Source organism: Populus alba, chromosome 14 (genome assembly GCF_005239225.2).
Source record: "Populus alba chromosome 14, ASM523922v2, whole genome shotgun sequence".
Taxonomy (NCBI): Eukaryota; Viridiplantae; Streptophyta; class Magnoliopsida; order Malpighiales; family Salicaceae; genus Populus; species Populus alba.
This window is the reverse complement of record NC_133297.1, coordinates 11,002,858-11,026,515: the sequence shown is the minus strand read 5'-3', so window position 1 is coordinate 11,026,515 and position 23,658 is coordinate 11,002,858. Positions and strand designations below refer to the sequence as shown.

General features: G+C 34.3%; 2 protein-coding genes and 2 long non-coding RNA genes across 5 annotated transcripts; all 4 read right to left on the bottom strand.

Annotated features, from left to right (window-relative positions):
- Positions 1 to 101: 101 nt before the first annotated feature.
- Positions 102 to 4,882, bottom strand: LOC118041798 (uncharacterized). 2 transcript variants are annotated; one of them, XM_073404641.1, is made up of 9 exons: positions 4,783 to 4,882; positions 4,161 to 4,229; positions 3,759 to 3,846; positions 3,569 to 3,640; positions 3,367 to 3,467; positions 2,218 to 2,335; positions 1,465 to 1,524; positions 1,241 to 1,351; positions 102 to 702 (listed from the first exon to the last, which is right to left on the bottom strand). In XM_073404641.1, the coding sequence occupies exons 1-9, from the start codon at positions 4,791 to 4,793 to the stop codon at positions 589 to 591; spliced, it is 744 nt and encodes a 247-aa protein (XP_073260742.1). In that variant the 5' UTR covers positions 4,794 to 4,882; the 3' UTR covers positions 102 to 588. The 2 variants fall into 2 exon arrangements, with proteins under 2 accessions (XP_073260742.1, XP_073260743.1); XM_073404642.1 differs by lacking the exon at positions 4,783 to 4,882 and having other exon boundaries at positions 3,759 to 3,857.
- A 246-nt stretch (positions 4,883 to 5,128) lies between these two features.
- On the bottom strand, positions 5,129 to 7,417 carry LOC140954232 (uncharacterized). Its single transcript, XR_012167929.1, has 3 exons — positions 7,275 to 7,417; positions 7,059 to 7,130; positions 5,129 to 5,429 (listed from the first exon to the last, which is right to left on the bottom strand). It is a non-coding gene; the product is annotated as an uncharacterized lncRNA (long non-coding RNA).
- Positions 7,418 to 7,828: 411 nt separating this feature from the next.
- Positions 7,829 to 8,665, bottom strand: LOC140954234 (uncharacterized). Its single transcript, XR_012167928.1, has 3 exons — positions 8,318 to 8,665; positions 7,964 to 8,058; positions 7,829 to 7,870 (listed from the first exon to the last, which is right to left on the bottom strand). It is a non-coding gene; the product is annotated as an uncharacterized lncRNA (long non-coding RNA).
- Positions 8,666 to 11,930: 3,265 nt separating this feature from the next.
- Positions 11,931 to 18,357, bottom strand: LOC118041799 (uncharacterized). Its single transcript, XM_073404448.1, has 13 exons — positions 18,066 to 18,357; positions 17,362 to 17,743; positions 17,122 to 17,258; positions 16,491 to 16,604; positions 16,295 to 16,378; positions 15,609 to 15,788; positions 14,503 to 14,644; positions 14,007 to 14,167; positions 13,790 to 13,916; positions 13,554 to 13,634; positions 13,359 to 13,403; positions 12,122 to 13,287; positions 11,931 to 12,048 (listed from the first exon to the last, which is right to left on the bottom strand). Exons 2-13 carry the CDS (start codon positions 17,668 to 17,670, stop codon positions 11,931 to 11,933), a joined length of 2,664 nt encoding a protein of 887 aa, XP_073260549.1. The 5' UTR covers positions 17,671 to 17,743; positions 18,066 to 18,357.
- Positions 18,358 to 23,658: the final 5,301 nt, after the last annotated feature.

Here is a 23,658-nt window from a genome sequence, read left to right as displayed (position 1 = left end):
GACAGATAAATATTTGGCGTTTCAGATCAATTGATGAAGAATTCTGTGCCATATTCAGAGTTTTTCCGATACCCAAATGTAAATAAAAGCAAACACCAAACTGAAAAGGAAATTTCGTTCATCTTTTACTCGAATTATATGCAGATGGCCGCGAAGACAATAGCCAAGCACCATGAAAGTATTTAAGCCCACAATGGTTTTATGAGCAAGTATAAAATGCCTTCAACAAAAGCCGAAACCATGCAAAAACTACCTTCCTCGGGATTTGAGAAGTCGCATGCATTCGACATTTACAAATATTAACAGAACTGAAGCGCCAGTGAGCTCCAGGCAACCAATGGCACCCCATGCCCTCCCTCCCCAGAGGAGTTCTTGGGTTCGCGTCTCTAACTTGCATTGATGAAAAAGGAAACCGGAGCTCGAAATTGCGTGGAAAGCAGTCAAGTAAAAGAGGACATCCAAGTTCTGACCAGCGATGCTTGAAAGCACAGCTGACAACTGCAGATAACTATTTGAGCTATTAGACCTAGAAAGAGGCTGGATTGGAACAGGTGGTGGATAGGAAAACGCATCTTTCCACGGACAGCATCAAGGATTAGTCATAGCACCCTGCTGTGCCTTGAGAACGAGCTCTTCAGTTGTGGTGCCAATAATCTCATTAGCACGTCTTAGAGAAACACAAAAATATCGTCCAAGAGAATCCTGTATCCAAAAATTTACTTCCTGATCAAAAGAAACCGATAGCAACTTGCGCACACAGAAGATAGCATAGAAAATTCATGCCTGGTCCAAGGAGTAGTTTTATCCAATAGCAAAAATGTTCTAAAATTCAAAAAATTACTAGACGTGACATTGTTAGTGTGCATGATTTTAAAAAAGGTGTCTTCCAAATGCACCATGTCCAGTTTGATGCTTGACCAAATGGAACTTTTGATCCAGTCATCTTTCAGATATATAGGTCCATTTCCCTATGGTCCTATGTTTTAGTATAACTCCATAAAAACCATCTGCAGGCTCAACAAATTGAAAGACTTTGGTTGGGTAACAGGATCTTTTAACAGTTTATTCAGATGATGCAAAAAAGCCCTGCTTATCCAACTGATCCTTATAGGATGTCTATATGTGGAGTGATGTCAACGTCAGTTGTAAGTGTGTGCACGGAAAAGTTTCATTTTAGCTAAGAAAAATTTTCAAATTCAATTTAGATCTACTAAGTTCAGTCAGGAGAACTGTTTCTTACCCGAGCAACGATGCCCAGCTTCTCCAACTTTTCAACTGCATCATCCACATCAAAATTACAGCTCTCACCAAACTCTTCTTTAATCAGTTGCTCACAACGCAAATCCAAATCCTGTTTCACAGTATAACGAAGTTATACCTAAAAAATGGTGCAAGGAAGATTCTGTCCTCCAATAATCAAGAGCAATAAAAAAACAGAAAGAAAGAGGATGGAATGGTCCATACCTGCCTAGTAGCTTTGCCCTGTTCCATCAATATAAAGAAGGAAATGATAACCTCTTTGACCTAAAAAATGAGTTAATTTAAGCATCTGTTAGTGCATAGTTAACTATAAGACAATCCCCAATCCTGGATGTTGTTCACATATAAGACAACAATTACTTCATAAAAATCTTCAGAAGCAATTCCTCAATATTTCTGGAGTATATTGTCCGTCCTCACAGAAATGGGGTTCACAGGTTGCAAATATTCTCTCTTCAGTATCAATTTGGTTTTCACTTTTTTTTTTTTTTTTAAATGGCATTTCTTTCATCTACATTCATACAGAAGACTTGTCTAGATCTGTATTTATGATGCGCGAGAAACATGCTCAGAATCTAAATTGAGTGAATATGAAGCACAATAAGCCTGATAAAGGTAAGTGCATCATTATAATCTAATCCTACTAAAACAGCACATCCACATGAAAAAATTGAGAATTTGTAAATGAAAAGGTGATAGTTTGAATCTTGATTACAAACTAAATCTCCAGTCTCCTTTCCCCCACTCCCACTCCCTCTCCCAGCTCCGAACAAGAAATGTTGTTTTAAAGGGATAACCAAAAAACAAATTAATTAGTCAACTGCATGTTATGAATAGTTACAGCTATCTCCTTCAAAAGTGAGTAGAGCCATTGTACACATATATAGCTCATTGAATAAAACAAAAATGAAATTATTGCAAAGAGCAAAAAAAGTGAACATGTTGTATGAAACTCACTTCCTGTTGAATCACATCATCACACAGGTGAAGAAGAGTGCCCTTTCCACTATCTAGTTGTTTATCATACATGGACTGTGTTATTAAGTTCTGATATGAAGCCATATTTTGCTGAAATCTGCACGTAGTTGAAAAAACAATAGCCACATCAGTCATTACTGACAAAAAAAAAAAAAAAAACTCAAGGAATAAAAGAAAGAATGAAGACATTTTAAATCAAGAAACACACCACGAGAGAGACAAGCTAAGAAAACATAATCTTGAAATGGGAAGAAACAATAACAATTGCAGTGTACAGTCAGGACAGCAAAAATTAGGTGAAGGTGAGTATAAAATCTGAAAAAAGAACTTGCCTTATCCGAATAAACACAAGCCTGGCATTACAAATATCAATGAGGGAATTTGCAACAAGTCAATCCCCTCCAGCCAGAGTGCATACACCAAATTATGTGCACTCCCAAAAGCATTCCATAAATGAAACGCCAAGGGTAAAATAGTATTTTGAATTAAATTGGCAAGCTGAGTCACGGGTTTAAACTGTTGCAAATCCTTATGAAATTCTGCATAGGTCATCATAGCAGTTATGGGACAGCAAAATAAGATTATACGACCAGTGGGCATTTAGCTAAAGGGTACTCACCCTTGTCAAATTTGGGAGGGTGGGAGATGTAGAACCACCAACAAGATCACAAAAAACTAGAGACCCACTCTCTGAGAGAAATCTCAATTTTTCTTTCAATGTTCAACATTTAAAACTGCCAATCTAGGTATGGTGCGGCACCCAAACAAATAAAATAGGAAAACCAAAAGGAAACTAAAATAAAAAAATTGAAGTTAACATTTCTTTCTAAAATATGCACTCCTAATAAATCTATTTCGCGGGCCCACATCAGTGGGCAGGTCTCAAGTTTGAGTCCTGCTCTTGCCACCGTAAGAACCAAAAGAAAAGGGGAAATCAAAGAAAGAAAAGAAGGATGATAACATGTAACAAGGAATGTGCAGAATGCAATCTAAATCTTCCAGCAAACCATTCATTAGATGCACAACCAATTTGCCACATGCAAAGTGATAAAAATTAACACATAAGGACATTCTAGGAATTTAAAAAGGTGAAGAAAGTGAATAGAGAGGGAGGGAGGGAGACTTAACGTGAAGTATGTTTTAGCACAGTAACCAACAACTGTGGAAAGGATAGCAAAAATGACCCAAAGGTCAGCCTTAGGCATCTCAACTGAACCAGACACAGCAACCTGCAAAGAAAGACATGTTGAGTGCATTTGAAGGAAATGATTGAAAGCCAGAGTGCAGTCAACTGAAGCAAACTGAAAGCAACTTCATTCATAAAACTCACCAGCCCAACTACAGCAGAAACCAGGAACTTGACCCAGTCCATCGGAGTTAACCCTGGGTTTTTCTTTTCAGGCTGTTGAAAAAGGAAATGATGTTTCAACATGAAGTCAAAAGTGGATGTCTTGAATACGGGGCAACAAATAGAAAGTAGAATTAAAACTAAGAGAAGCAGAAAGCAGTTAATATCTCACAAGAACTATTTCCAAATCAGCCATTGGAATATTTTTGAAATGTTTCACGTATATCCCTCGTTCTGTTTTTGATTTTGGAGCTGCTTTCCTGGAAAATTGCTATTCATGTCAATAAATTAGATATCATGATTAATAATAATAATAAAAATTATGTGATTCCATATAAAAAGGAAAGATCCTTAATGGGCATCCTTAATATTTATGGTAAATGCTCTGCCTTAAATCATTGTGTGTGCAAGTGTTGGTTGCAAATTGGATCCTTAATAGTTTCTTAACAGAGGTCTAAAGGATGATGAAATGAAACATCGAAGCGAAAACTAGGATTTTTAGGAATGCAGGTCCTAAAGGATAATATGAAGCAAACCCTTGATAATTTTCTTGATAAATGAGAATAAGCAATACCTGTAAACGACTATAATCCTATCAAATGTAGGCTCTTGTATTGTAGTCTTTCTCAGCAAATTTTTAACACTGGAAGAGACAAAGTAGATGTAGGAATGTCATGGAATAAGATAATCCAGAAAGAGATTCAATACATGCAACTTAAAAAAGCACATTTCTCGGATGTTTGCGACATTGAGTGTATAAAACTAAAATACATGCCTTTTGTTCATTCAGAAACAACATTTTTCCCACTTTGTCCTAACAAAAGACATTAGTAATACTTATTAGATAATATAAATGCAACCATGATTAACTTGGTCCTATAACAACAGACACAGATCTAGTGTAAGATTTTCGAGGTTCCAACTTTTGCTTAAATTCCAGCATCTTGACCAGAATGTTGTTTTTGGCTCAACTTAGTATACTTGCAGAACTAAATTACAATTTATATTGAAATTAACTGATATTTAAGTCAGTAAGGAGAAAAAAAACATACATTGATGCGGAAAAGATGTAATACACTCCTAGGCACTGATCATTTAGTTTCACTTTTCTCAAACTTCTGTTCATGAGAGTGGAAGAGAAAGAGAGAGAGAGAGAGAGATGAGAGAGAGATTTCTTTAATAAAACATCACATAACCTTAAATCCATTTTTTCCAGTCGGATTCTTTCGACAAATAAATCATCCTGATCTTCTTTTGGAGTTAAAGGTCATCGTTCTTTCTTTAAATCTTTCTTATTGATGTCCCCTTGACTTCTTGCGAAAATTTGTCTTAGCCTGCATGCACCATAAAAACCCAGAAAGAATTAAAAGAAGGAAAGGAATGAATAAAACAATTTAGATTGCCAATCATGAAGGGAACGGTATTTTCAATGAAAGTAAATCACATGCTGTATGTCCCTTTTTCATCAGTCACTTCAAGTTTAGGAACATTAATAGCAAACAATTGCATATGTCCATGCTATTTTTTTTGATCAACCAGTGCTGCTGGTAACAATTAAAGCTTGTTAAGAAAATGATCTTTTTTTAATTTCATTTGATATGGGTGAATACCATTCATGCATTTGCATATAAAAAGATGCAAACTATTTTAGATCTCGACTCCCTAAAATTATGTCCAGTCATATCTTAGATACAATTAATTTTTTACATCATGGGAAGGAGATTGCTTACCGAGTTACTCTTAAAAGAGATCCCCAAAGACGTCCAATGAGCATGTCCACTTTCTCCAGGACAAAATAATCAGTTGTTTTATCAATTCCAATCCCACGCCGAAAGATAATGTACTAAAACAAGTGATAATGAAGATTAGATTCCTTGAATGGCATATAATAAGAAAAGAAAACAACTATTTTAAGTGTTGTAGTTATCACTTTAAAACCTATCTGCCTTTCATTTAAATACATGTCAATTCAGTGAGGAGCATTCAACCACGATAATATGGTACAGAGTCTGATACATTGTAGAATTTATTGCATTACATAGGTCAATATTGGTCAGGTGGTTTAACCTGCACCATTCATCAAGGTTCTAGTTATCAGGAAAAACTGAAATCAAATTCCCTAACCTATGTCACCCAGTAAAGCCATCACCTTCATAAAGACACAAACAAGTTGAAATGAACTATTTGACAATAATCATAAAATAAAGTTAAGGAGAATAGATCCCTACATCGAAAGTTTTACCAAAATACATAAATAGATAAACAAAAGGTATCCTTGAAACTGAAATTGCTTTGGATATTTTTTTCGTTACAGTATGACTCCCTGTTTGCCAGGACTAGCATTTCAGAAAGAAGATGATTCATTTCACAAAAGAGGAAGAGTTAAGGGGAGTTAAACTGAGCCTGTCACTTCATCATCTGAGGATCTTAAAAGCTAATATTTCCATCTGATCAGACATTATGCAAGGCCAGGAAACAGGTTCTGGTACCAAAAGCAGTGACTTTATTTCTCATATAGAAAAGAAAATAGTGCAAAATGGCAGAAGCAGAGAAAAGATATTTGGACACTTACAACTGAAACTGTTTTAGAATTATCTTTTATTTCACAACCCAAGACAACAACAAAGTCAATCACAAAATTATGCTCCATGTAGATAATGGTATTAGAATTTAGGAAGTTGCTGCAACATGTCATTGCTGGAATGTAAATTCAATTGGTTAAGGCAATGTTCCAGGATGATAGTGATCAAAACTTGAGCAAAGTGAAGCATTAAGCGTAAAAGATAATAATGAAACTCATGGCAGCTGTTTAAGACGCAACAATGAAGATGCATTGTTAAGACCAAAATTCACATGAAAGAATTGGCACTAGGAGTGCAATCCCTCTTCATGGTATAGCTATCCAAAACTGATTCAGATATTTTTAAGCTTTTATAAGACTTGGAAATATTAGTTAACCCAAACTCTCACAGTTTGCATCGATTATTTCTAAAATTGAAGTGAAGTGCAAAGTGCAAGCCCTGGTGCAGAAAAAATCAAAACGAAATTTAGAAGTTGCAATGGAAAATATATTGAATAAAAATTGCATGCAAGCACAATAAGGGAATGTTTGGTTAAATGCGGTTGCTAGTGCTTATCCAAAATGTTTTTTCATCTTTTTGGTGCTTTTCGAAGGTTTTGACATGTGACCAGGAGCTTGACCATTTCACATGCTGTACAGGTATCAAGAGGCTACCAACAGATAAGGGCATGTGCAAAGCGATGTACAGAAACCAACAAATCCCACAAACAGAAACAATAGCTCAAAGAGATCATATAACTGGAGATGGCAGTCATCAAATTATTCCCTGCATCCCCCTTCTCCCAAACACAAGAACAGGGAAAATTTGTGTTGATTGATACTCACAAAGGCAGTCGTGTGCAAAAGGTTTTTAAATGATCATGATGTTTTATGTTCAATTTAGTGCAATACCTTATCAGAAAAGTCTGGGAGGTTTTCATGAGGATGATCAGCAAAGTACGTCTTCAAAAGTTTCTTGTCAAGCTGCACAGCAAAAAAAAAGGATGGTGGAACAGGAAGATTTGAAAGATGAATGAACATATCCATGGGATGCGCACAAAAAAATGTTTGAAAAAAAAGCAAGCGTCTCTTATAAATGAAATTATTTAAAGGCATGAGATCAAAAACCTTGGATTCATCAACTTTGATAGGAAGATTTAGAAGATATTGTCCAGAGAGTGCAACCTCAAATCTCTGTCATCACTTGTTATCTTGAAGTGCTCTTATCCATCACCTTTTTATAGAACAAGTACCGAAATTAGAGTTTACAGTGGATTTTATTCCCATCTTTGTTTTGATTCTTAGCCATGTCTTTGCTTAATAACCCAATTTGGTTCTCTTGAATTGATTGTTAGTCCTTACTCCCTTCTTTTTTTCTTTTTCAAAAATGTACTAGCTTTTTTTCTTTTTCAAAAGAAAAGGCCATCCGTATTCCCTTCTTAACCATTACAACCTCTAATATCCTTTTCTTATGTTAATGTTGCCTGTTTTTATTCCATGCATGTCCAAGCCCGCCCACCCACCTGACCTGAAACATAAAAAAAAGACATGAAACGAACAAGTGCAATACCCTGAAAAAAAGAGAAACAAAAAGGGAAACAAAAGATAAAGTAAGTTAGGAAATTCTGTTCAAGTACATCCTGAATTTCTGTAGAGATAGTTTCTGCTGCTCCCAATTTCTTTGCCCTAGCCCCGGACACGGGGTCAAAGAGAGAATACAGTTGCTGGAGACACAATATGAACGTTAAAACATCTTGATTTGACGAAGTTATTGCGATGCATAGTTTGAATAAACACAACGAAAAAATAACCAGTACCATCAAATCTTCAAACTGCAGAAGATACCAAGCTCGTATGGTGTACTCGACTCTCTTACATAGTTTTACAAACTCCGCCCTGTCAGTGCCATGTTCTGCAAAAACCTTCAAAGACTCAATCAGACAAATGTTACCTGCAAAGGCTGAGTTCATACCCCCTCTTCCTGTTCTTGATTAAATTAGACAGGAAAACGCATTCACATTCGCTTTCTTTCGCTTTCGCATCAGAAACAAACTGAAATCTAATCTAATGGACCCAACTATTAGAAAAAATGAGAAAACAAAGGCAACCCATAATTCTACTCCATATATAAATAAGGAAAAACTAAGGAAAGAGATGAAACAGAAACATACCAATGAGGTTGGCCAAGGTCATGATGAGCCTTGGTTTCAGAATTGGGATTACTGATTCCCTTTCCAATTCGATCACCTCTTTCTTCTTCCTCTCCATTTCCCCCTCAAAACCAAAACAAATGCAAACCCTTCTTCAAACAAACAAAAAAACCTGCCTTGTTTTTACACCCCTAACCTGTATATATATACTACAAGTGTTGGGGTATTTTAGAAAGAAGGTAGTGTCAAGCTAAGGACTAAGGAGATTCTGTGCATAAAAAAAGCAAAGAAAAGGATCTTTTTTGCTTCCTATTTCTTCTTTGGGTTGGTATGTTTCGGTTTCTTTCAGTTTTGATAATTAATTTTTGCCAGTTTTTCTCACACACACTTCACCTTGCTTGGGCCATTGGAGTTTATCTTTTAAATGATTTGTATTTAAAAATATTTCAAGATAATATTTAAAAAAATTAAAAATAATGTAAAAATCAAAACAGCTGCTCAACAGCAACGTAAAACAGGCCGTCCTTTTCGGTAGGAAATTTCAGTTTCTGATTTTTACTGTAGAGGGACTCGATCGAAATAATTCGAAGAGTATAGAGATGAACGCTGGGCAAAACTAGAAACAGGTCCGCCTGTCCCCTTGTGTTTGTTTGTCCTGTTTTACTTTTTCCCCACTTCACCTTGTGGTGGCAAGCAACCATTTGAAATGGCTGTCGGCAAATGGCAGCCCTGCTTTCTATCATTGATTGATTGATTTTCGGGTTGATTTTTATGTTAGTTTTAACTTGTTTTTTTATTAAAATTTAGATTTTTTAATTTAAATAAATTTAAAAATATATATATATTAATATTTAAAAAAAACATTTCAAAAATAATTATTCCACAAACAAATACAATCTCTGTCCCTTCCCTGCCCTCTTATTTTATGTTGATATTTTCTTTTTATTTTATTTTTTGTTTTAATTTCTACCTGTCACCGTGTTAATTGTGTGTCGCGCGCGCGCGTGTTTATATCATCGATATCGGAATAGACAAAACCTAACTCGTCTTAACTGAAGTTTTAAAACTAGGGGTTGATTTTTTAGATTGTTATAATTTTTTTAATAATTATAATGTCAAATGAGACTTGCCATTTTGATATTTAACTGAAACATTAAAAAAAAAATACACTATAAAACAATCAAAAAACTCCATGAAAGTCAAAAAATAAAAACTAACCTTGATGGTTTTTTTTTTCTGTCTTTTCATAAAGATATTTTCACTATTATCATGTCGGCTTGGAAACAACTGAGTCTTTAATATATTATTATTAAAAAAATATTAAAATAATAATATATTAATCTATCTAGCTAGGCACAGAATCCACCGTGTTTGATCTGAGCAACTCAAAGCCAAGAAGCAGTGGCATCAAAGGGCATAGCACCACCGCCGCAGAAGTTCTCATGGATCCGTTCAAGTTAAGCTTAACCCAGTCCATACATGGAGGCGTGCAAGAGATCATTGTTTTCACATAGATTCCAGTAGACTCCATGGCAGCTAGATGAAGTTCCTCTACCTGAATACAAACGCCATCTATTGCGTGGATGAGAAGAATGAGGATCGAAGATGCTCCTGTTCCTCCAGCTCCACATGCTCCAACGAGTACCAAGCGGAATCATGCAAAGAGACAAGTTCATACTAAGTGAGTGTTTTTGCCACACAATTTAAAAAAAAAAAAATTGTTATTTAAATTATTTCTTGATTTTAAAAAAAATATTATTTAATATATTTTTAATTAAAATTATTTTTAAAAAACATATTGTATTGTAATACCAAATATACGGTAAAACCTTCAGTAAAGTCAATAGTAGAAGTCAATAAATTATGGCTCTACTGATATCAATATTTTCCTTTCTCAAGCAATCTTTAATCAGGAAAAAAAAAAAAAAAAAAAGCCAAAACATTTAACGATGTGTTCACTAACATAATTTTTTTTTCAATGAAATTTTTTTAAAGATATTCATTTGTAGAAACTAAAACTGAATAAAGGAATACATCAAGATTATGAATTTTTTTCATAAGAAATTAAAATCATGATTTATAATAATTACCTTAATATTCTATATTTATAATAATCTAATTGTAGAATATCAATTTTATTTCATTCAAATCAAAAACTTAATAGATCAATTTTAAGCAATTGAAAAAACTATGAAAAACCTCTGAAATATATTTTATAAACTAGTATAAAATTTTAAAAAATAGAAAAGTAGTTTTTCAGTTTTTTAAATTGAAAAAATATTACATTTGAACAAAAAGCTGTAGCTTTATTTTTTCTCATCAACTTTTCAAAGCAGGTTCAATTTCTCATTAATTAATCTTTTTTTGGTATACAATGTAATGTTTAAAAAACTAACGTACAATAATAATATCAAGTTATATAAATATCGAATTTTTAATATAATTACTAAAAATATCAATAACCATAAGGTAATTCAACACCATTTATTATTCAATGCTCCACCCTCATCACACAGGGTATTTGTCGAGGGCATGTGATTTTGAAATTTCTAATAGTGAAACCAACAGGGGAATCACCCCGAGGCAATAGTTCTTTTTTTTTTTTTTTTTTCAAAATAATATGGCAGGAAAAAAATAAATGGAACATAGCTTTGTCTATTTTTAAATTTAAAAAATAAATCAAACTCCACGAATAAAATGCTCTATTTCTATACAAACTCTTCACATAAAGAAGTCATATTTTTGTGTAAAAATTAATAACATAATATAGGATTAAGAATATTTTGAAAGGAAAAAAAAAATCACAGCAATTTAAGTTAGATAAAATCAATTCAATTAAAAGAGGCATTTATTGATAATAAATAAAATGTTTTTTTAATAATTAACAAATAAAATGTTTTAGAACTTTGTAAAATTAAAAACAAAAAAAACCCAAGTATGCTTCGTCAAAACAAAACAAATCATTTTGTTTTGTTAAAACCATGTTATGTTAAAATACATTAAAAATATTATTTTAAAATCAATACATAAACATCCAAAACATAAAATAAAAAAAAAAAATAATTTTTTTTTAAAAACATGAATTCACCAAACACATTAAGAATTCACCAAACACATTAAGTTACTTTAAAACAACAGCATGGACCTTTGAAAAAAACTCTTGAAAGGTAGGGATTGCAAGTAGATTGAGCGTGCAATCGATGAAAGAATCAAGCGGTGAATCAAAAACAAAGATGTGAGAGCCTCCAGCCTCCAAATTTATTGAAAGATGTTTCTCGGTCAACAAAGAAAAAAAATGCGACTGGAAACAAAAAATGCAGTGTAACTTACCTACCAGATAGAAGATATCAGAATCTTTTTCGATCCTTCCTTGCCCTTGCTCTCACCTGCCTATCTAACATCTGGATATTTACATGGTGCTTGAATTGGGCTTCTCGTAATAAAGTATGTACCAAAAACCTATCTCAGAATTTGTCACAAGCTTCTACACTTCTGCAAACCTTGCAATAAGTTCAAAATTCCCTATAATAGATAACAAGTCATGATTTCCTATGAAGGCACATCTTGTGCTGGCATTTCTTCTCATGATCATAACCTTGTACTTCACCTACCAAAAATGAGGGGGGAAGGATATTCATCTGTTCCACGACCTCAAGTATGGCTTCCCCATTGGATCATGTAAAACAGAATTCTGCGGCAAAGCCATCCATCCCATATCATCAGGCATCAGGGAACTAGCAGGGTCACGCCCGCTAAAGTAATCGAGTGGATGAGCTGGTTGCGGTAAAGCATTAGTGACCCTGGGGGTAACCCACTCACCATTACCATAGGTTCCTCGGCAACACAAACTGCTCAGCAGAGCCCACTGAATCTATGGTACCATTTGGACGCTGGTTTGTGGGGCTACCTGAATGTAATTGGTTAATGGGGCTTGCCATATGCAGTTGGTTACACTGGGATAGAACACTAAATAGGCTTTGATCTACATTACTTCCAATGCTCTGGTTTGAGACACTAACACCACCTGCACCATTCCAGTCCCCGCGAACTTGATGCTCCCCAGAGAACCAGTTCTGGGTTAACAAACCATCATCATTTGGATGGGATTGGAGCCGTGCTGGCATGCGAACAGGATTGACATTCCATTCTTGCAGATTGACTAGTGGAGCATGTCCTTGTCTTGGAATCAAGAATCCTCCCTCAGAATAAATGTCCTCTGATATATTTTGTTGCATGTAATCCTCAATGTGATTCTTCTGTCTCTGTTCAAGTGACAGCGAGGACTGAAGCTGCCCCTGGATATGCCCTGTATACTGACCATCTTGCATTATAACATCATTTGGTGATTGAAAATCTAACCCAGTTGGCTTTTGTTCATTATGGTAGGGTATCGTTACCTGACCTTTGAACAAAGATTGAAGCAACCCACTACGGTCATGGTTTGGGTAAGAACTGAAAGAACCATCATCAGATTGTCTGTGCAACAAATCTTTTCCAGTTTCCTCTTCACGCACTTCAGATTCCAAATCAATCAACTGGGAGCATTGTTCTTCATCAACTTGATGTGGCAGTGACAATCTACCAGTAGATGCGTATTCATGATTTGCAGTGGAATCATAATATGAGTTGGGTATGCTAACTGCTGACCAGACATCTCCACCAGAAGAGAAAGGAACTCCCTGATCAATGGAAGCGTCTGCAACGTGCATGGTCCCTGAGTACTCAGATACATGTGGAGAAGCTTCATCTGAATTAGCGTTCAAATGGACATGATTATTTTCCATATTCATATCTATAGGATTAAGATCCTGGCAAACAGAGAGGGAGGAAAGATGATGCGGGGACTGATTCTGCTGGGAGCCTGAACCAGAATCTCCATAATCAGAAATGCTGGATTCTTCGTTTCTTGATCCATGATCATGCTGATCCTGAAGCACAATTTCATTGTTCTGATCATGCTGATCCTGAAGCATAATTTCATGGTTCTGTTCTGCTGATCCTGAACCACAATTTCATTGTTCTCATCATGCTGATCCTGAAGCATAATTTCATGGTTCTGTTCCTGCTGATCCTGAAACAAAATTTCATGGTTCTGTTCCTGCTGATCCTGAAAAAACAATGACAAAAAAGCCAAACTTAGAATCAAGTATGGAAGAATTCAACCATCGTTCAACAATGAGAATTGGGTTAAACAGGTTCTGATGGTAAGCAGATGATAAAAGGGCGGGGGGATTGATATTAGGACAGCGAATTAAACCTCCGTGTTGGTGTCGTGTTGGTCTGCACATTGATTGCTCTGATCCTGAAGCAGAGTCTCATGACCATCTTTCTCCAGATGCTGGTTCAGGAACCAAACAAGTTAAATATAGAACAGGGAAGATTTCTAGGATTTCACTGTCATACAGATTCTGCTGAACTGGACATGCAACAAAAATGATAAGAGCCACTGGTCAGGGCAAAAGGAAAATTACACAAAAGGCCAGAATATCAGACCTCCACTGGATATTTTAATTGGCCTTCTATCTCTTCCTCCAAAGATTTGGTTATCTCCTGTCTCTGAAACTGTCTCTCTCTCCAGATTGCATGTGCTACAGGAAGATCTTTGTTTGCCAATTGCATCCTACATAAAACAAAATCATATTTTGAGAGAAGAAATCAAACATTTTTGTGCCCGTAAAAAGAAAGTGTAGTCCAACAATATAAAACTAACCAATGCTCCTGCAACTTCTTCTGTTCCTCTTTCACGAATTCTTCATATGGTTGTACATGCAAAGTATCAAGGTCACCTAACACACAGTTAAGAGACTTAGATTGAATGCTTTTACCAGACTGCTTCATGATCTTAACAAGTTGGTGCTGCTTCTTGCTTATCTGATATCAAATACAGGTTATTAGCAAATCTTAAAGAGAGAAAAAATTAAAAACAAGATGAGGAGAAGAATCACATGTATTTTCCACATTTCCAACATTTTGCAAATTTCTAACCTTATAGTTATATGCAGGAGAGAGAGATTATTATCACTTGACTTGGTTACTACTTTAGCTAAATATTGATTGTGGTGGTCACCTAAGCATGAAGGGTTAAAAGTGTAGACACGTAAAACTTGACAAACAGGAGAATTTTATGATGGATGAATCCTGCCATTAAGGTAAAGAATAAATACTAAAGTACTTCATACAAACTAAGAAATACCAAAGATGCCAACCTTTAAGTATGACATATATTTTGCACCGTCACTATGGTGGATGTTGCGCTTGTGTAGCTTGTCTCCTTTTCCAGGTCTTGCATCATCTGAAGCAACCAATGACTTTCTCAGTTTCTCCTTCATGGAGCCTTTCTCACAAATCCTGACACCAAAGGCAACTAGTGAGATTCTTACACAATCGTGCAGGGAATGCAACACAAATGGTGCAACATAAGATCTAAAAGATCTCCTGCCATTATGTAATTATTTTTTGGAAAAGAGGCAAGGCCACTGCAAATTGCAACCTGCTAAAGATAGTAGCAGCATTGCACCAAAAAGGGAGAAATAAATCATAAAGCTCAGAATAACATTAAGAAAAAGATATTAAGCCCAGAATGTCTGCATCAAACCAACCAGCACTTTCCAAAAGCAAATACAGGAGCTACAGGCATCTCAATATATTATTTACTTATCTTGAAGGATGGTGTTGTTGAAGGGGGTGGATACTATGAATTTTATTGGGAGAACAAAAGCACAAGAATACAGAAGGCTTTTAGGTCTCCACCCTCCATGAAAGAATATAATGAAGCTAATGTTAGCAACAATCATGATAATCAAAACAGGGTTCCAACATGAGCCTGTAGAGGCATAGTCTCAGAAGGATAAGTGGGCTTCTTTAAGAAGGTTATCAGAAGATAGTAAATCAGAAGAGACATGTCTCAAACCAAATCAGCTAATTGATATTGTTCTGGGGGAGAGTGATACAGGAATCTAGTAGTGATCCTCAAACAGAGTTCAGATTTTGGTTATCCTTTCAAATTTTTAGAAGCTCTGAAAAGCAAGATATCTAAAAATAACAAAGACATCTTTTTATCCTTTTTTTATACTTGTATCTTCACAATGTTTGTCTTTCAAAGATTGATGAACACAACAATAGAGGTATTGAACCTTTACAAGCAGGGACCTGTAATGAGAGAAATACAATGAATTTTTAGATTATATTTCATGGATAGAAGAGGTGTTGGTTTAGAAAATGAAAAAATCTCACTTAATTAAACCTTGGAAAACTTCAAGAAATAACAATCAAATGCATGGCAAGGAAGACTAGCTGAGGAAAGCTTAATTACCTTTTCTGAACCTCTCCACTCTTTGTTACAGGAGAGTTCTGAGTATCGCTGCTAGATGTTTTCTCTTCTGCAACCAAGGAGCAGGATCCGGATGTCGCCGACTCATTCTCCCCAGTGCTATGAAATTTAGACTCAATATCGCAAGGGGAAATTTTTTTGTCTGCATCACTTCTTGACCTCCTTAAAAAAAATAATGTCCAAATGTGAACATAACTATCATATGAAGAAGTCCAAGAGCCTCATTAACTTGATAAGAGACTCTATGATAAGAAGAAACTGCTGCATAAACTCTACAAATATCAAATGCAAAGTCGAACAACTAATTATAATCAGGTGAATTGAAACATTTGCTATTTTACACAACAGAAATCCCCCACTAATTATTAACCAGCTTCACAAATCCAGTAGAAAAAATAGTTCAAGTTTCCACCAACTTGCATGACATTCCACAACTGTACAGCTCTCAGTTTTTTTTTTTTCACCTTAATGCACAGTATGGGATCAAAATCTTCTTTCCCATTACTACACTATTGAGTATGACATTTTGTAGAGTCTAGGAATGAGTAGTTAATCATGATAAAGGCAAAACAGTTGAGGAAGATGGCTCTGCCAGTGCAATGTTTTGCTTCGCTTGCGCATAATACAGAGACTTTACATACAAGGTACAGCATGCAGCAGGTACAAACCTCCATATATTCTGCAAAATTTCATTTTCTGGATCCTTGCTGCTTTCCCACGTGTCCTTCAACTTCTGCAAATATGTTATCATGCTGCCACAAGCAGAAAACCAATAAATTAAGCAAACATTGTTAACACAGGGAACACACATCGCCTAAACGGCTTAGTTAAATCATGAAACAAAATCAGAGAAGTATGCCTTACTCAATGTGATAATCCTGTAACTTGGAGTAGAATGCCTTTTTATCAGCCTTTAGATGCTGTTCCTGAGAAAGAACTACATCAGGGTGAAGATTACCAGAGCAAAGTGAAGCACCCCTGCAACAACATTTTCCACATAAATAGTCTAATCAAACTTTGAAACAAGATCGTATGTTCATAAAAATGTACAGCTTCAGGAGAAAACACAACAGAGTTCCTAGTTTTTTATTTCAAATTTTCTGATACTAGGAAACCCAAACATATCAGTGTCATGCCGGAAATCAAGAACAGGCAAGGCAGTTATAAGATATGAAAACCCCTGTATAATAAAGATAAAGCACCGAGAATCAACAAACTTGATACCACAACACAAAAGATTCAAACCACTCCATGCTGCCACTGTCAGGCAGCTTTATATAGTGTTAAAAACTCAGAACATGACAGTATTTCTCTAAAAAATCAGCAACAGGAAAGAAAATTCTGCACGGCCAAAAAGCACGAGTACGAATTTTGTTTCTTATATATGCTCAAGCCCAAACAAGATGAGTTCAGAAGACATTGTGTGGTTGATCCCCCCCCCCCCCCCAAAAAAAAAAAAAAAAAAAAAAAACAATTATCAAATACCAATACTTACCATCTAAGCAATGGATTTCCAAAATGAAAGTTGTCCCCAGCAAGCAATGCTTCCACAACTTCTTCCGTGCCTAGTCCTGTTGGTAGAAACTGCATAAGAAGGTTTCTCTCATCTTCCGATAAATGATTCTGCCAAGTCTGCATAAGGTTCCACATAGAGGCATTAAAAAAATAAAAACATAAGCAAGGAAAAAATATGCATATGAAATAATTACAAACAATGATCACAAGTTATAGTCACCTCGTAGGAAAGGACCTCTGCCAAATTCTGCAGCTCAAAAATCTCTCGAGGAACAGCAAAAACATCTGCCAAAGGATTATGATAGTGGAGAACAGAATCAACAAATGGCATCAAATCTCTCTGACTAATGCCAATCTGCTCCTTTTTGGCAACAACCTTCTTTCTGTTGCCATCCCACTCAAGAGAAATAAGAGATTTTGCATTCAAACCATTCTTCGATTTATTCTTTTTCATTCTGTACGGCTCCCGGGAACTACAACCAGCAAGGCTGGCACCATTAAGCCGTTTTCTTCGTTGATCAGCCGCCATTCAGCACAGCAAAAGATGTCAACAATCAATCCTATCCTCAGTGGAAGATTAAAGCAACATGTTTTAAGTATACCTGTGTAATTATCCACAAGCAAAAAACAAAATTACTTCAAATATTAGTTAAATAGTCGATTAATAAACAAGTTCAAAGTTCTATAATGCATTGATAATTGGAAAAAATAGTATATAGAATCTAGAAATTCAATATTTGAATTCAATACAACATTTTATAGATAAAGAATCCGAAATTAAAATAAATCATCCTCATCGAACAATGCAACCCGTGGTGCAAAAATCGAAAAGCCAGACATGTAAAGATTGAGATAAAAAAATAAGAGATAGGTCTTTCGAATTGGAAATAGGAAAAACCCTAAATAATTGAACGGAAAAAATACCTTGAATAGAAACGAGCACCACTTAAATTAAGAGTGAAGGATGCTTGGTGTGTCAAACGCGCAAGCAAAGCAAGGAAGCGACGAGAGAGGAAAAGAGAGAAACGGATAGATAATTAAAGCGATAAATAGAGAAGGAGAGAGAGAGGTCTTCTCTTTTTTTTTCCAGTGCTATCCTCCTCCTTGATTGGCTAGGTTTTTACGAGAGAGAGGGACGCCACAAGAATACGAGAGAGCGACAGAGAAAGATGAGACGAGTGGTGTCCGTGCGGTTTTGCGTAGCCTAGCACTATGAACGGTTGGTTGAACAGGGTGCTAGGAGGTTGAAGTGTTGACCATTCAACCCTTCATTCGCGCGCTTGGGGCTCGGCTTCGCTTATCCATGGCTCCTCTTAGGCTTAGCCCATCGCGCCCTGCCTTGGGTTCCGGAATCCGTATTGTTTACATAAACTGAAGAGATGGCTGACTAAGGGTAATTTTAGAATATAATTTTGGATATTTTTAAAATATTTTTTATTTAAAAATATATTAAAATAATATATTTTTTATTTTTTTAAAATTTATTTTTGATATCGGTATATCAAAATGATTTAAAAATATTAATAAAATATTAATTTAAAATGAATAAAAATTTAAATTTTTTTAAATATATTTTTAAAATGCAAAAATAAACGGGATCTAATTTTTTAAAATTTCTGATTTTAGTGCCTTTAACTATATTTTTTACGATAATGTAAACCTTTTGTTGTAGTTTATCAAGTTTCATCCATGAATTTAGTTTTTGAGAATTTAAAAAAAAGAAGATGGGAAGGCATCTTCCACCTAAATTCTTTATTTGTTAACAGAAGATTGGGGAGTTTCATCTATAAAATTTATGGTAAAAAAAAAAGATTATTTTTTTCTTAACTTCATTTACTTTGAAAAATCATAAATAAAAACAATACATAAACAACATCCCACATTAAAATAAGAATGTTCAGAGATAAATCATATTATAGCAGCTAGTACCTAACTTTATAAGATGTATTTTGAAGCTTGTGGGCTATTAGAAATAAAAACCATGAGACGTGAAAACCAGGTTGGGAACTGAGCCATTGCGGATAATATTTTGCAAATGAGAATGGGTCAAGCTTTAAAATATGTAACTTCTCTCGTTACACCTCTAGTCAGGTAACACTGCCACTCCTTTTTTTCAACAAAATTTTCTTCAAAATCTCTCTAGATTTCTCTTGCTTTTAAAGCAGTATATTTTTTTTTGGTGATAATGTGCTTAAAAAAATTATTTTTATATTTTTTTTACTTAAAAATACATCAAAATAATATATTTTTATTTTTTATAAATTATTTCTAACATCAATATATCAAAACAATAAAAAAAAAATTAAATTATTAGAAAACACGTTTCACACACATTCACCTGAACACATCCTGTGAGTACGGTACGTCTTCCTAGTCCAAGCCGAGGTGATAAGACATGTTTTTTTTTTAACAAATTATTAAAAACACTAAAACAACTTAACTTTTCGCTTTTGAAAATTCATTATCCATAAACTCACGTTTTGCGGCTCATTTACGGTGTATTTTTGCATTTATTATTGTTCAGTCCCTATAATTTGCATAGCTTATAATTCAGTCACTACATTTTATTTTTTTCAATTCCATTATTTGAATACAACTTTATGTACTTCATTAGTTTTTAATTCACAATAAACCACATGACCAATCATTTTTTAACCTTAAGAAAATACAAAAATGTTAGGAAGTTAAAAATTTAATTAATATTCACCGAAATACTTTTTAAAATATTTAAATTACAGTATATTAGATGATAAAAAATATACTAGACAAAGACATGTTGAATTGACTTGGATATGTTATCTACGAAACTTGCGACATGGAGTATAATATTATGATAAAAAATAAAAATTAAACCTAACTTAACAAAAAAATAAAGCGGGAATAACAAAAAGAAATATATAAATCATCTAAAATAATATATATATATATATATATATATATATATATGTGAAAAGAACAAGAAAAATTTGAAAACAATTAAATGAGGATAAAATAAAAAAATAATTTATAATTTAAAATTATTTTTTCAAATAAAAAAATTAAAACTAAAAAATATGGACAAAATTTGAATAAAAAAGAAGAAGGTACAACTGTCATTTATTCAGGGGCAACACACAAATTGAAGTGGAGAAGAGAGTAATAAAAAAGAAAATCAAACCTGTATCCAACCAGATAGAATCACCATGAATATGCTGTTTAAATGATATTTAAAAATATAACTGTAATTATTTTTTAAAATATTTTTCATGTCGAAATATATCAAGATGTTTTTTTTTATTTTTTAAAAATAATTTTTAAAATTAGCACATTAAAACATTCAAAATATATATAAAATATTATATTTTTAAAAAATAAAAAAATTTATTTTTAAAAAACACAAATACAATCTTATTTTCATATACTTTTTAAAAATAAAACAGATGCCAAAACGAACTGAATGATATAACAACGTTTCCTCTAATTGCACGTAAGCAACCCACGTGTCAAAACCACTCATTTTCTTCCTCTTCTTCTATCTGCCTTTGTTCTTCCTTTTCCCGATCTTGTTGAAGGTGCTGACTAGAAAGATTTCAGTTTAGGTGCAGAAAAGAAAAGAAAAGAAAAAAAAAGGAAATGTGGTGCAGAAAGAAACACATAAAAGAGAGAAGTTTTTTTTTTTTTTCCATCTCGCGACTTCAAAGGAAAATTTTAACAAAAAACACTGCTTAAATACAGTAATATTACTCTCAATCCACGGTAAAAGTCTGCTTATATATATATATATATATATATATTAAAATAAAATTAATTTCAATTAATAAAAAAAATAATATTTTAGTTTCCGATGTCAAAATTAAGTAGTATTTTTGATAGAGCCTAAAAAAAAGATTTTCTTAAAAAAATAATTTGTGTCCAGGCACATGGAGTCATGGACTCGAGGGCTTAGCGGGCCTGGGCCAGGGAGGCTTGGTCCAACTGGTTTAAAATAAGAAGAAATAAAGAACGTAACGGACGACGAGCCATACTAACACATCCTTTACCAACTCGGAAACCGCCATTTCTTAAGAGTTTGAAATCCAAGCCTTTTCCTTTATGAATTCGGACCTCATGACTGAGCTACTTTGATCACTATATATTTAAGCAATGCCTGCTTCTATTATTCTTTATCTTTTCTATCTTGCGTTTACAAGTAAGTACTCCTCTCTCTCTCTGTTTTTTTTTTTTTTATTATTTACAATTTACGTGCCATGATTAGGGTTACATTGAGGATTGGGAATTAGGTTCAGTGAAATTTGGTTGTGATTTCCTCAGTTGTGTTCAGTTGCCCTAGTTTTGGATAAAGGAAAAATTATATCATGTTAGCCCTATTTTTGGATGAGTAGATATGTTGCATATATGGAAGCCTTGATTTCTTTCCAAAACAGAGTAGCATGAGTATTTGACATGCTTTAATATTTTCTCATTGCAGCACTACTGAGAGTCTGAGATTATTACATAAGCATGGAGAATTCATCCACTGTGTCTTCAATGGTGGCTGATCAGAACACAAAAGACTTGGTGGAAGAAGATGTGGGGCTTGCCTGCCCTCCTTTCGACGAGGAAGATTTCATGGCTGCTGAAGCTTCCTTTTTTGACCTGTCCGAACAAGTGTTTTTCAGTGGATTTGAGGGTGATCATAAATGTGAGTCCTACTTGTCTGACCGTCTACGTACTTGATCCGATCATATTTGATCATGGTTTTTGTTTCAACTAACTTGATTTGTTTCGTATTGATCAGGTGCGGAAAGAGTTCAAGGATCATCCGGAAACCTCAATGCGGTGCAGATCATGCAGAAAAAGCATGGCAAGGGCAAGGACATGAAGGTTTTAGAGCAGGTCTATAAGCACAGGGACAACGCTCCTAAAGATACAAATACTGAAACAAGAACTGAAAATATCGAGTCCGATAAGAAGACATCAACAAAAGCTGAAACTATTGAGCCCAATAAGAAGACATCAACAAAAGCTGCAATTGTTGATGACAAAGTCTCATTTGAGCTGAGGATTAATTCGGCAAAAAGGAAACTACAAGAAAGTTATGAGAATATTGGAAAAGGTTAGTGACTTCTTTCTCTCTCTTATTCATGTTTCCTTCGATCTCTTTTGCACTGTAATTAAGATCCAAGTATGTTGTTCTAATGTTTTTGTTTTCCTGTGATCACAGAGAAAAAGAGGAGACAGATTCAAGTCCTTAGCCTGTCAGAAGTGCCTAAATTTCCTCAGGTGAAATGCAGGCCTGAGAAGCATCGCAGCGGTTGTGCACGCAAGTTCAGGAGTTTTGCTGCTTGCCACTAGCCCACCACGAGTTGCAATATCAAGAGCATTACGGAGTCCAGTATCACAGATGGACAGAGAGATTAGATTCTCGGGTGTCTTGATGGATTCATGAAAGATGTGGTTTCTAATTCTTTTTGCTGACATAATGGAACTCAGACCTGACAGCGCCGGCGGAGGAGGCCTATCTAAAGATTAAATTTTGTGTCTAGTTGTTTTTTCCTCCTCTCTTCTCCTCCCTCCTCAGCCAGAACAGGGATAGTTAACCCTGAATTTCACTATATTTGTAGCAATTGGCAGCCAGTGACCGGTTGATGCTGCCGTGGGCTTGCCCCTTCTTGTAAAGTTGTGTAATGGGATTTGCCCTTCTTGTAAAGTTATGACCAAATTAATGAAAATCTTTCATTCTTGAAAAAATAAAATAAAACTGGAATATTAAAATCATTTAAAAATATTAATTTAAACAAAAAAACCATATTTATTAAAAACAATGACAAATAATTTTAATATGATTTCAGGTCTTAGCGCTATTATTATAACCTATTTGGAAATATATTACAAATCATATTCCTTTAAATTTTAACTTTTTTTTTTGCTAAAAAAAATATTTTTTTATGTTTTTAAATCGTTTTAATATATTAATTTTAAAAATAAAAAATATTGTTTTAAATAAAAATCACTTTAAATCAAAACCATTATCATAATTCCGAAATAGCTTTATAGATTACCACTTATCCTACTTAACAGTTAACACATCATTACAACAACATTGATAACTTTTTAATAAGTGAAAATATCTAGTTTTATTATAAAATCTATTAGCTATAAAAAAATTATTTGTATCTCTAATACATGGCTATTGGACAAAAGGACTTTTACCTTGAAAAAATTATTATGTATAGTAATACGTCTCAATATAAATTACAATTACAGTAAATATTAATTTAAATAATCCATACAGTTCACTATCGTTTTTTCCTCTACGAAGCAGATCCCCCGCTCCAATATGCTGCCTGCCTTTTTAACTTGTTTTTTTATTATTATTATATTTGTCCTCCAGGTTCTCTCCCGCGGAAGAAACGGGAAATGGGAGGGAGAATAAAAATTGAAAAAACAGAAGCTACAGGTTCTGTTCGCACTGCACGCCCTAGAACCGTATCGTACAGTTCTCGAGGTAATTAATTAATTAACGAGCCCTGTTGCTTTTTTTTTTTTTTTTTTAACG

What these genes read in the sequence shown, in the direction of transcription:
- LOC118041799 (XM_073404448.1), bottom strand. Translation starts at nt 17,670, where the DNA reads ATGGCGGCTGATCAACGAAGAAAACGGCTTAATGGTGCCAGCCTTGCT. An exon ending in AGTGGAGAGGTTCAGAAAAG is followed by an intron (nt 14,645 to 15,608) that starts GTAATTAAGCTT and finishes CTTTGGTGTCAG; the next exon opens with GATTTGTGAGAAAGGCTCCA. An exon ending in GTGTTGCCGAGGAACCTATG is followed by an intron (nt 12,049 to 12,121) that starts GTAATGGTGAGT and finishes CGATTACTTTAG; the next exon opens with CGGGCGTGACCCTGCTAGTT.
- LOC118041798 (XM_073404641.1), bottom strand. An exon ending in AGGATTATAGTCGTTTACAG is followed by an intron (nt 3,847 to 4,160) that starts GTATTGCTTATT and finishes GCAATTTTCCAG; the next exon opens with GAAAGCAGCTCCAAAATCAA. An exon ending in TTTCTGCTGTAGTTGGGCTG is followed by an intron (nt 3,468 to 3,568) that starts GTGAGTTTTATG and finishes CTTTCTTTGCAG; the next exon opens with GTTGCTGTGTCTGGTTCAGT.